The sequence below is a fragment of the Trichoplusia ni genome, chromosome 8, assembly GCF_003590095.1.
Source record: "Trichoplusia ni isolate ovarian cell line Hi5 chromosome 8, tn1, whole genome shotgun sequence".
NCBI lineage: Eukaryota > Metazoa > Arthropoda > Insecta > Lepidoptera > Noctuidae > Trichoplusia > Trichoplusia ni.
This window is the reverse complement of record NC_039485.1, coordinates 7,780,103-7,793,062: the sequence shown is the minus strand read 5'-3', so window position 1 is coordinate 7,793,062 and position 12,960 is coordinate 7,780,103. Positions and strand designations below refer to the sequence as shown.

Genomic DNA, 12,960 nt, shown 5'->3' with positions numbered 1-12,960 from the left:
AATTTAAACGTTTTTAGGAACAATGTATTTGATATCCCTTGATGCTTTCACTACTAAAACAGTTCGTAAAAACCAGCATTAAGAAATGATAATATTGATAAAACAAAACTTGGTACAAAAGCTACATAGAACCAAAAACCAAAAATTTGCTTCGGAACAGATTGGTAGATGACCCACGCACAAGTTATACAATACAACGTTAATAACATGGTAACTAAAAATAAGTTTTAGCGAACAAACATTGAAGGATAATATTAATTTGTTTGCAAAGTATTAGAAAACAGTTAATATTAAATAAATACAATCGTTACTACTGACAATGACCTAAAATAAAATGTACAAGTCCAACACTCAGAAGATGCTTACCTACCTAAGATAATAATAATCACACTTTTGACATTGTAAAGTTTTTCACCTAACTATCCAAACATCCGATTATGACTGGTTACTCTAGAATACTTACACAACTTAAAATGAATCTTAAATTAATTTAATCACTTTATTACACCTTAGACACAAAGGAATGGTAAGAATTACAGTTCAATAATGAAAAATAGATTTTTATTCTTTACACATCTAAAGATTATAAGGCGGTTAGACCGTAGTCTGATTTGATGACTGGTTGGTTAGACGGGATGCCACTGCCGCAGCCCGCCGTACCAACGGGAGAGCCGTGAGCTGCAAGATTAGCCAGCATAGCGGGGTCCATGCCTCCATGCATGCTCATCATGTGAAGATGATGTGGCGTCATGGGATGTCCTTGGTTCATTTGACTCCCTGGATGAGACATGGGGCTAATTGCCGGATCATGCGACAAATTCTGTTGCGCTCCTACACAATGCAAATCATTCATGATGTTATCAGTAACATTCTCTATGCTGTCTGGTCGGCCGTTGTTGTTCGATTTCTTCTTATCATTGTTATTTGTATTCTTATTCGATCTACTCTTTGGTGTGCTTCCCTTAGCCGTGGTAGTGGTGACGCCAGCCGGATTAGTTTTTCTTCTAACATTTTTGGTGTTAGGTAATTTATTGTCCTTCTTCCACTTCATCCGCCGGTTCTGGAACCAGATTTTGATCTGCCTCTCGGATAAGACTAGAGTGTGCGCTATCTCTATTCGTCTTCTTCTCGTTAAATACCTGTTATAGTGGAATTCTTTCTCCAGTTCTAGTATTTGGTGTCTCGTGTATGCTGTGCGTTGACGCTTCGGTTCCATTCCAGGTTGAAATGTGCCATTTGCTGTGAAACAAAAGAGACTTTTTGAATTCTATTCATATGTTATAATAAAAAAGTTTAGCTAGAAAGTAATTTAAAGTATCTCATTTATCAAATTTAAAGTACAAAGGGTATGAGGGTATTGAAATAATGGAACAAATTATCGAAAATAGAAATGGGCAGAAACTTTTTTAAACGACACCGAATTAAACCAAATACACTCATCTAGGAATGTATGCTTGATACACAGCTAAAACCTCGATCTAATGAAACTGTACCTAACAATGTATAAATAAGGCCGTACCTAGCTACCTATCTACATCAGTAACGTTGCGTGCTCGACGTACAATAATTTATGTACCGAGCCGTTGTGTTAATTAATGTGCATAATAATTACACATGCATGCGCCTGAGCTTCCTTTTTTGTTTTGATTAATTGCGCCTAGTAAATTAGTTGTACAGACACCGTAGACATTGCTACTATTTCGTACACCTTGTATGGTGTCAGTATTTTGCATATTATGTTTTGTATAAGGAAGTCTATCTAAACTATTTTGAGTGATTGAGAAAGATCAAGTTTGTTGGTACACTTTTTACGAAGTCGAGTCTTGTCATAATGTAGAACGTAATTAAATAAATCTGCTTTAAATGTTTCAATTATTTATTTTATCCCTTACGTTGCATTCTTATGTAGGTACCAGTTTGTTTTCTGTAGCTCTTTTAATTAAACAGATTTATGTTATGTATAACATATATTTATTGAAGTTCTAGGTTGTTTGAGTACAAAAGCTGAAAGCGAATGCGAGGTCCACAACTTTGTAAATCAAGTCTCAAATAACTCTGGCACAATCAACTTATTCTATAGAATCACCATTTCAATTAGGTTCTCCGTACCAGTTCCTTAAGTCTAGAAAACTATTAGTATTTCGTTGACGAAATCTTGATACATTTTCAAAAGCCCAATATCAAACCTAATTTGAATGTTCAAAAGAGCTAATCGTCTTTACAGAATAGTTCCATTGTCGCCTGAGTTCTAGTAATTTTGTAATTTCCTTTCGAGGAAATTGCCTTTATACTTCATGTCAAAGGAATTTTGGGTGTCAATGTAACATCTTTTTTTTATTTTAACCTAATTTCAGCTACTTTTATGCTAAAGTAATTTACGGTTTAATTTTAGAGAGAGCTTCTAGTTCTTTTATGCTGCAAAAGCCGCTGCGGGAAATATTTTATTATGATTTTTAATCGTTTTCTTGTTAAGTACCTATCCTAAACATGTACTTCGCTTGCTTTTCGCTTGATTAATTTTCTTTTTCATGTCATTAATTGTACACCAAGATATAAATATTTATAACTCCGTATATGCTACCAACAAAAATCAAGTAAAACACCAACAACCGAGCCCAATTTTTAAAAATAGTTAAAACAAAAAATATTATAAAACGAGATCAAAAATCACTAATATATCAAAGAACACTAGCCGGAAAGGGATAGAAACATTTCTGTGAGTTACGTAGTGGTATTTGTTTGAATCTCCGCGGTGCGGTATGTGCGGTCGCCGGGTTGAGCCGAGATTCCCGCTGACCACTGACAAGTCCACGTTGAGACGGGTCTAGGGATCGGACCAAATAAATATGGAGATATACCCAACTAGTTGTAGGTACATGTTGGCTTCCCGATACAGGAAAGAGGAAAACTGTAGGCGTGCCCCTGCTATATGGGTCATCAATTAATTACATATGGTTTTTCTGTAGCATATTCTGATACGAGGAAAATGTAAGGAAATACTTGGTATGAAGCTCATCATTTATCACTGCTGGTTGTGTCTCATGCTTTCCATATTTTAGTTTTTGAGATAAGATACTGCTCAATCTTAATAGAAATAAACCCTTTTTAAGCTTATCAACTACATCGACCGAGATACGTTCGGAAATAAAGCTGACGGTTGAAAAATAAATATTTTTCTTCATCTCCAATGATTACTATAATAAGAACGTTTTAAACCATCGACCAAGAACCGGTTTCAAAAATAAATCAGAAACCCAGTACGACGCCTTTCGGTATCAGCGAGAGTGATAATAGGCACCTAATTTAAGTTCTGTTTTTGAAATAATAGATTGGGAGTTGTTTCTCATGTTACTTTTTATACCTTTTTTATTTTTGTTTTAAACATGTCCAAGTTTATAAATAAAGACCAGAAGCAACAATGACATGTTCGTGGTCATCCGTTCCCAGGAAGTGATCAATTACGCACAAATTTTAAATGTTGGTGACAAATTTTGCGTTTGTTGACTGATTACCCGAAAAAGTGATTGCTTTTTTGTTCCTTATGACTTGATTAAGATTAATGAAGTAAATAGGTATAGTAAACACAGTTACATAAAATCGTTTTGGTAAAGTTTTCGTAAAATCGGTTTTATGTTCTAAATAAAATGAAAGTTCTACAATTTGAAACATGAACTATACATAACAGATACGGTTAGGTAGTTATATGAAATACGACTGTACATCTTACAGAAGTTGGAGATCCAAAAACAAACTGTACTAAACATTATTCCACATATGATCATAGTAAGATTTTTATAGCGGTAACAAAACGTGAGATAATAAATTAATATTCTTTTAAAAGCTTGTATCATCAACAAGATACGAAAGCAACAACTCATTATTTGAGCAGTCATCAGAACCGCTAGTCGCTACCGGTGCTCGATCTTCGCTTCGTTAGCCACTATCACGTCATCAAGACGATGACAATCTCAATTGAATTACGAGCTACCTGCGACCAATGTGTGGTCCATCTGTTAATCTCGAGTCGATCTTACGGCGCATGCGCTATCGGCCTCTCGAGGTGGTCCCGCCTCATTACGTCCAACTTACGATGGATCTAAAGCCTCTTTGTCCCACTATTGTGTACCATGAAAAATGTTAGCCCAATGACAGGTGTCGATAAGCCAGTCTCTCTTTTAAATTCGGAATAAAACGGCGCGAATGTGATACTAGCAATTTCTTTGGCGATCAATCAATTCGACCGGTTCATTAATGATGCTACAATGGATGAGGATTCCTTTGATGTTTGTCATTTTAATCTTGCTGTATTTCACTTTTTGTACATATGTGTTGTTTGACAACTAACCAAGAGTTGTAAGGTTTATTCTATAAATAATCAACAAATACTTTTCCAAGTGGCGCGTAGTTATGCCAAGTCAAAAATATTTTTTTCTCAGGGAACCAGCGTATTTTCAACGGCAGTGTCAACAGCGGGCAAACTAGGTTTGATGTAATAGTATATTAATTCGGGTACTGCCGTCATTTCAGAAATTCAACTTTATGGTGCTCTATGAGACAGGCTAAACTTTATCACAATTATACTTTTAAGAAGAATCAAGTTTATACTTCTATGCTTCTGACTTCTATGATACAGGTTTTTTCCTACTTTAGAAGTCAGGGTCCTTATGCTCTGGCCCACATTGCCATGATCCTAAAATGTAAAAATTTGTGATCCTTTTGTAATAATAAAGATTATTATTTATTTATTTATTTATACTGTTTAAGTATCAAAAGTCACGGAACCTTAGGCTGAGGCTCCAGAATATTAATCAAAGCAAAAATTCTTCAGAGTTCATCTGACTGTATTTATCTCTACAGAACCCAATCAAACTAATCAAAATAAACATACCAAACTTTTTGCCTCAAAGTGAATACAATGTACATAATTTAGACGCATGAAGAACGTGTTGAAGGCAGGTTTTTGAGACAATCGTTACAGACCGGTACTATTCCTTACAAACGAACAAAAACATCATTTATGTTTGATTGTAGACATTGAACTTAATTAATAATTATTGTAAGAGGAAAAGTAGGAAAAGTGAATTTGTTGCAAGAAAGATATTTGGACAGCTTCAGAAAACCCTGTGAGATTGCGTATTCATAATTTTATATGGATAAGAAGTTTCTTAAGACTTAATTCTAGTCATAGGCTATCTACATAGTATATGTTTCTTCAACTTTATCGGAGACTGGTTAAAGATTTTGTAGCAAATGACAAGAAACATCCACGCTGATACATACCAAATTTTCGTTTATATCATTAGTAGGAATTACGAACTTAAGTATCAACGCGTAGAAATTAACGAAAAAAAAAATATTATTATCTCGGTACTTGTTAATGTTAACCCTTTTTACTTTTTGAGAAATAAAATAATAAAAAAATTATGCAAAATTGTTATTTTTTCACCGGAAAGTAGTATTCAGATTTCAATTATTCTAGAAGATTCTAGTAACCGAGATCATCAGACTATTCATCTACTTGAAGAGTAAGCAAATACAAAAATTGATGAATCTGGATGAACTAGTAAATGTAAAAACTTTCCTATGTTTCTTCCAATAATATTTTCCTAGACTACATATTTTATAAGTCAACGCAAATAATATTGTAACAGAAACTGCTTCTTGTTTTTATGTGGTTGATACATAACTTGGTGTCAGTTTTAAATCTATAGTCCTCTGACGTGCGTTCAAATGGAAAACATCTCAGGTGTCCTGGTTTCCTTTCGTTGTTTTCCTTTCTGTTTTAAGCATGTTAAAATTATTTTGTTAGACGCTCATGAATACGAAAAGACATTTGTGAGATGCTGGGATATACCACTAAGCTAATTCGCTAACAAAATCAAACACAAAAAAACAGCCTATAGTTTGTCGAACTTCTCCTGTATCATGGCCTATCGCATACCTAATAGTCATCTAGTAACCATCTGTACTAACCAACATTGCGACTACCTCTCTTAGTAACTCCAAACCCTACAGCATAATTTAAAACAAATGTTACAAATTAAATCTCTAGCTAGCACACAAACGGATATCCTGTTTGAAATTAGATTGATTTCCTTTTCAAACGAACACTTATTCCAAATTAAATTATTCACTTGGATATAATACCAAAGTGTCAGAAACAAAAAAAACATTTGAAATAAATACCTGTTAGTTACTTTCATATATTATGTAGACACCAAATATAATTAATTTTAAATAGCGTGTTATTATTCCAGCTACTAATGGGACTATCTTGTCAATTACAATCAATCACCACATTTAGTATGGCAAATTATTTATAAAATGATACCACACGTAATATCATCATAATGATATATTTGATCATGCACTGCCAAATTGTCAGACTGTAATTATGTATATCTAAGGCACGCAATGCTGGATTCTGTTGATTATTTTTCGTTTTGAATAGTGCCTAGAAGACGGCCTACTTGAAATAAAAACTTTTGATCTTGATTAATTCTGCATAAATGATTTGAAGATATTTGAGAATTAAGAGATAATAGTGTACTGCTAACTGTTTCTATGTCCAATATTACACGTTAAGACTAAAGCTATTTTATACAAGCTTTTCACCTCATAAGTTTCGTATCCCTGAAAAGGACTTTCGCAAAATCGAGCAAACTCAGAGCAAACGAACGAAGTGACGTGGATTGCAACCGTGATAAAACAAGTAATTTATTATTATTAAGAAATTGAAGATATCACTGCCATATTTCAATAAAGAACCATTTATTAAGACAAGAAATATGTTTCAAAGAACGCATTTCTTTTTAAATATTGACATACGACAATATTTAACTCACCAGGACGAAACGAAACCTAAAAAAATCCCAACACGAGCCCATAAAACTAGATATTAATAATCTCTACGGCAAATGTGCAACCACAAACAGCTATTTAAAAGCTATAAAAATAAACGACACTCATTAACATAAGTGTTTGGTCCTTTGTGGCGCGACAATGGTCCTGGCGTCTCACAGGACCTCTTTAACGACGTCACATTAGTAAAATGTCAAAACAGAAAGGACACACTCGAAGACTAGTTGGAGTAAACTTTGAAGAGTTATTAATTGGAGGTGATTTGTTAATTCTTTCATTTAAAGCGCCGCGCCGCGAACGTTTAACATGTTTGAAAGTTTTCGCATTGATTGTACACAATGGCAGAATTAATGTTCGGATATTAATCTTGGAGGAAGGAATATGTTATACTCATTTGTACGTCATTATGCGGTTTATTTGGTGATTTGGGTGCATTCAGATGTTTTTTTTTTTGTTTCTTGTACCGTATTCGATTTTAAATCTATTCGTAAGAGCTTTTTTCAGATATTCTTCGCCGTGTTTAAATTTGCATGTTTTGAGAGTTTTTTGGTGTACCAAAAATAAGTTTATAAGTATGCTTGTGTTTATACAAAGTATACAACGACTTTCGAAGGAGGAAAGCAAAAATATTCTTTGATTGTCACAAATTATACATATTATTTAAACAAAAAAATAGCTGATTACCTAACCTAGTATAGCTAACCTAATGTAACTATTTGGATTAAAAACATTTAATTAAAGTCATTTTTCTAGCAAGTAGGTAGATCTTCGATGCTTACAAAACTAAATAGACTCGACGTAGTATTTAAAAGATGATTTAGTGTCAACTTTACCTATTATTGTGATTCTTGGCTTCTTCTCTAAATCAACGTTATTTTTTTATAAATGTTTGCGTCCAACGGGTATCAACCTAAGAAATACTAAACAAAAACTTGTTATACTTACAAGCACCAGCAACATGTATCTTTTTCATCCATGGATATATAACCCTGTCTGTATTGTCAGAACATATGGAAGAATCATCATCTTCTACTGGCGGCGAGTCGAGGAGAAGTCTCTCGTCATCCAGTTCTGATCCAGGGGAGCCCTCTCGGCCCAATGCGTGAAGCTTCCTCCCTGCCGGAGCAGCTTCTTCAATGTGTCTCTCTAGCCGTAGCCCGAGCTCTGCCAGCCCCGGAGCTGTTTCAGGATTGTGGGGAGGATAGCCATGGTCCGCGTCGGATGGATGCGACGGCTCTGGAGGTCTTGGTGGAGGAGCGACAGGTGGGTGCTGCGGCAGAGGGTGGTAGTACCCTCCGTAACCATACCCTGTCCCAATTTGAACGGGAGCATACTGATGCTGGTACCCGTACTGCAAGTGCTGGTGTTGGTAGTACTCCCCTGGTGGTATGTAGTCTGCTTGGCTGTATTCCTCGGAGGGCGGGAACTTGGGGTCCGGCTGCGGTTGGTACCCACCGTTGGTGAGGAATGAGCTCATGGTGGGCGTGGTCCTCTCCGCGCATCACCTCGCACACAACACGCTCGCTAATATGGCCGCCATTCAATTTAACGACATTATTAATGTTTCAGCTTCTTATGTCACCTTGTTTTATATAGTTAAAATCATAACATACAGAATATATTGGAAAAGTAAAACAATCTTTGTATATCAAGAATACTGTGATTGTATTATCAATTTGTTTGTAGTTTCAGTATCCCTTTTAAAGGTGATGAATATTATAGGTACAATATAAAAGGATTCATCTGCCACCAAGTAAAGATTTCACTCACAACTGGGTTCTTTCATCACAATTAATATGAAAAGTTAGTCTTCGCACACCAATATATTGCATGGATAAAACTTAAACTTAAAGCTTGCAAAGAGAGCCACAAAATGGAAACGTCTCTAACGACGTAATTGTAAAGTTCCAGTATACAAAATAAACTGTCCAATATATTTCCAACGGTTTATGAATGTCCACAAACCTTGCACGCAACGTTCAGTTTTGCTTATCTTGATTTGTTGTGATTATCACAGTTATTAACACTGTTGTCTTCACTATCTACAGCGTCCGTCCACAAAACACTATCACAAACTAGTCAGTTAGTTACACAGGCTTGCAAACGCCGAAGTTTTAAAACAGCATTATTGCAAAGTCATTTGATTTATCACTTTTTGATAATAAACAATGGAGCTGGAGGCGCGCAGTCCTGCAACATTTTGAGACAATATACACTGCCCAACACGCCAGCACACTCTGTCACTTTAAGGACTCCTATACATGTTCATCAATTTTTACATACCACCTTCCATTTTTAAGGCGGAGCTGTTCTTCTTGTTACTTACTTAAGTCCACACAAAGTATTTTAAACCTTAACTCCATTGTAAACTGCACAATTTCGCCCGCAACGGGTCTCAAAAGCAATAACCTGCAACCACGATGTTCCCCCTCCCGCTTGTAAACAAACGAATGCGTGCGAATGAAATAGAAGTATAAATCATTCGCTGACATAGAAACCACTCTCATATTGTCGTCTCGTTCTACCAAAGGAAGATTTGGATTAGAGAAAAGGAGCACAAAGATTAATGCTTGCTTTAGTATAGAAGAGATTAAGAAGCTGTTTAATAATAATACAGAACGAACATGGTCTCTGTTCGTAGCGACACAGGGCAAAGTTTTAAATATTTAATATGCAATTTCCTTTATTTTTCTTTATTACGCTGTTTATTATTATAATGGGCGACAAGTGAGATATAATTAGGTAGAAATTAATAGTTTTGATACAAACCGTGTAAGGCCATCATACGCTTATTTGCATTTTAGTATCCGTCACTCATGGTCAACGCAATATTAATGATTTCAAGTATTTAGTAGTTTATTATTTAGCTTTTATGGTAATTACTGTTTAATTTGGATAACGGGTTACGTGAGAAAACCTACCTTATTAACTTACCATTTCAATGAATAAGATATTTTTTGTGCTTAATTTAAAACTTAGTACCTACTCAGAGCAGAAAATGCATACATAGTTTGAATTTTTATTCTATACATGCAATAGCTGTTTTATGAATCGTTCAAAAATATTAAGAATGTATTTTGCCATCGGACCCTAGGACCAAAATAGCGAAAGGCAAAAACCAACACACAGTTTTAGAACACTAACACACTATCCAAAAACAAAAGCATCCTACTCACATCAGATAAACCACACGACAAATCCGATCAGTCCTTTGGACATGAAAACAAAAAAACAAAGCAATCACTAGTCACGGTACTATGATACCGTCTAAGCCGCTAATACTACACTAAGATCCGACAAGGGAGCCGACTTGGACACCAAATAAACAAAAATGGTGATTTTATTGAATTAGATGATCACAATGGTCTACGGAAGAGTTTTGCTGAATCACGCTAGCTCCCGGCCCGACCACAAAAGGTGGTAACACCCGATCAATGGATGTTTGATCAATAAATAGACGTGTATCTGGTTCGGTTCGAGACCTTTTTTGATACTGATTCTGTTTTGTGTTGTCTCGGTAAGGGTTCAGCTGCTTGTTGCAAGGTTTGGGAATGGAACGTCGCGACTGCTTTAGACTAAATTAGGAACATCAGATTTTTGAAGTCTCATTTCTAATAATTCAAGGTAACTTGCCGAAAAGAAGGCCAGAATAGAGATTAAGAGTTCTGGGCACCCACATTAATAATGATGAAATCATGAGGAACATACGTACAAAATGCGATTAAAAGTTGTAAGTTCTTATGAGAAATAAAATATCTTAAAACCGAAAAGAATAAAACACGGAATCTGTTTTTTTTAGTCGATTATCAGGACCACCAGTGACGTTGTATCACCAACTTTTGATATCACCGTTTTATAAAGACGAAAATTCAATAAACAAGTTTTTTTTTATATGGTGCCTGTTAAATTGCATTTCATGAAATATTAAACACATTGTTTTTTTCGCCAGACTAAGTCACTGTCCTTAACTTCCTCACAATACGTACTGTTAAACATTTTAAATTGACAGGATCGATCGATCGAATTTAAATGCTGGGAGTTAAATCAATTTTTCATCTCCCCCGGATCAAGGTTGTACTTTCCTTCATTTGTTATGAACACTTCAATCTAGGTAACTTTTAATCATTTTCAATTTTAAAACAAATTATGTATGCCTTTCTTGTAACGAAGTACAAAACAGTTTCGCTGAACAGGGATTACCCGATGATCTGCACAAAAAAACCTCTCACCGATGACAATGATAATTACTAATTACATAGCTATAAGTTGCTAACCAGAACCCGTATATAGGTACTATTTAATACCAGGAAACGTCAAGCTTGTTATTATAATTACTAGATCGTGTCTAATCATAGCTAATACGTCGAATCGACATGCCAGGTTATAAGCAATCAGTTCGTTTGACAAGCAATTGGTACCTACTACTTACATTGTTGTCATCTGAATTGATTGCATGTTAGTAGGATTTGTTTTACGTCGTAACAGTTACTGCGAATTCATTTTATAAGTGTGTACCTACTAGAGGTATAATTGTTGAGGAAATATTCGAATGAGTAAGAGACTATTTGAATTGTAGATGAACAATTTCAGAACGCTAAAAATTAAGCAAATGGATCAAAAAATAATATATTACATAACATTATAAGTAAAGATAGTTAACTGGCCCAAATAAAAACAAGATTATCATTGTCCAATAGAAAATTAATCGAGTCCAAAAGTTTTAAATTAAAATTATTTGCTTATGATAAATAAATGTCTCCGTTGAAGGCATCCTTATCGGCACAAACTTTCTTCGGCGAACTTGTTCGCTCCCGTCGTGTTTTTTCTCCTGACGCTAACTGCCTGCCAGCTCGTTCTATCCAGCGCAAACTTAATCCAAGTTTAATGAACAATACGACAGACCCTTAATCAAACTTTGGACTTCCTAACTTTGCTTACACGTGATTTTGAACTTTACAAAGAACTGCACCACGACGAAATTCCATTGTTCCTGTAAATGGAGATAAGTTCTTCTGCAAATCACAGCTCAGCTGAAGAAAAACCTATTTAGCTGACTTTGATCGTATTATTTGTTTCTTGTTTTGCCTTTTAAATACAGTGTCAGAATGAAGGGAGTTTATTCAAACTAGGATTATATTAAGATTTCAACTAGATCATTTGTTAAATTCAAATCCGAAACTAATACATTTTTATTTTTACGGTATTTCGTGAACAACTTATTTTCATTTTGGAATGATATAAGTGGAACTGTATCATTAAAGTTGAGAGCAAAAAACACAATTTAAAATTTCGCAGTCCTGTTCCCAATCACATGTTGTGAAGGGGATCGTATAGCCAATTTTCTGTAATGGCGGGTTGCGTTTCCTATCTTTGTTGGGCTGAGTGCCGACCTTTTTTGCAATGTCTCGCCCCTCCCATGCCGAGGGCTGGCTTCGATGAAATTTATGGGGTACATATATGTATCTGCAAACATACTAGTTATTTTTTGTTGTCGTTTCTACTTCTTACATGCGCGGTACGATTGCTTTTGTAACAGGTACAAGTACCTAGAGTTCAAGAGGACTGATGAATGGTTAAGGTACATTGGTAATTCCATTACCTTAGTCATTTCTCTGTATAGCTGGTATTAATAATGTCAATACACACCCACATATCAACATTGTATACGCGTCTACTTCGAGGCAAGCTTCTCAAAGCCACGCACAAGTTTCTGACGCGGGTACGTCATCGTATGTCAGACGTTTGACAGCCGACACCACTTTTGCCTCACCACTGCCTCCCACACTCCTCCTTGGTGACGTCACCCATCAAAAGGAATAATTCTGGATAGAATTTCGACGTATAAAATTATTTGGGATTTAAGAAAAAGCCATGTTGTATTTTTTTTCAAGTGTGATCTGCATTAACCATGTTTAAAAGAATTGTGATAAAAGCTAGACACCTACAAAACAATGTACCTATCTATCTAGATTCATATTTTTTTTGTTACGAATGCTTTTAACAGATTTTGGAAAAATAGCGCACGTGTGTTGAAAGCTCTTTTTATATCACGTACGTGTGTACGGATTTCAAACATGAACATGTCATTGCTCACATTGA

General features: G+C 35.3%; 1 protein-coding gene across 1 annotated transcript; it reads right to left on the bottom strand.

The window, feature by feature from the left end:
* Positions 1 to 312: 312 nt before the first annotated feature.
* Positions 313 to 10,259, bottom strand: LOC113496649 (homeobox protein Hox-B4). The gene is made up of 2 exons (XM_026875927.1): positions 7,807 to 10,259; positions 313 to 1,239 (listed from the first exon to the last, which is right to left on the bottom strand). Exons 1-2 carry the CDS (start codon positions 8,336 to 8,338, stop codon positions 584 to 586), a joined length of 1,188 nt encoding a protein of 395 aa, XP_026731728.1. The 5' UTR covers positions 8,339 to 10,259; the 3' UTR covers positions 313 to 583.
* Between the last annotated feature and the right edge of the window lie 2,701 nt (positions 10,260 to 12,960).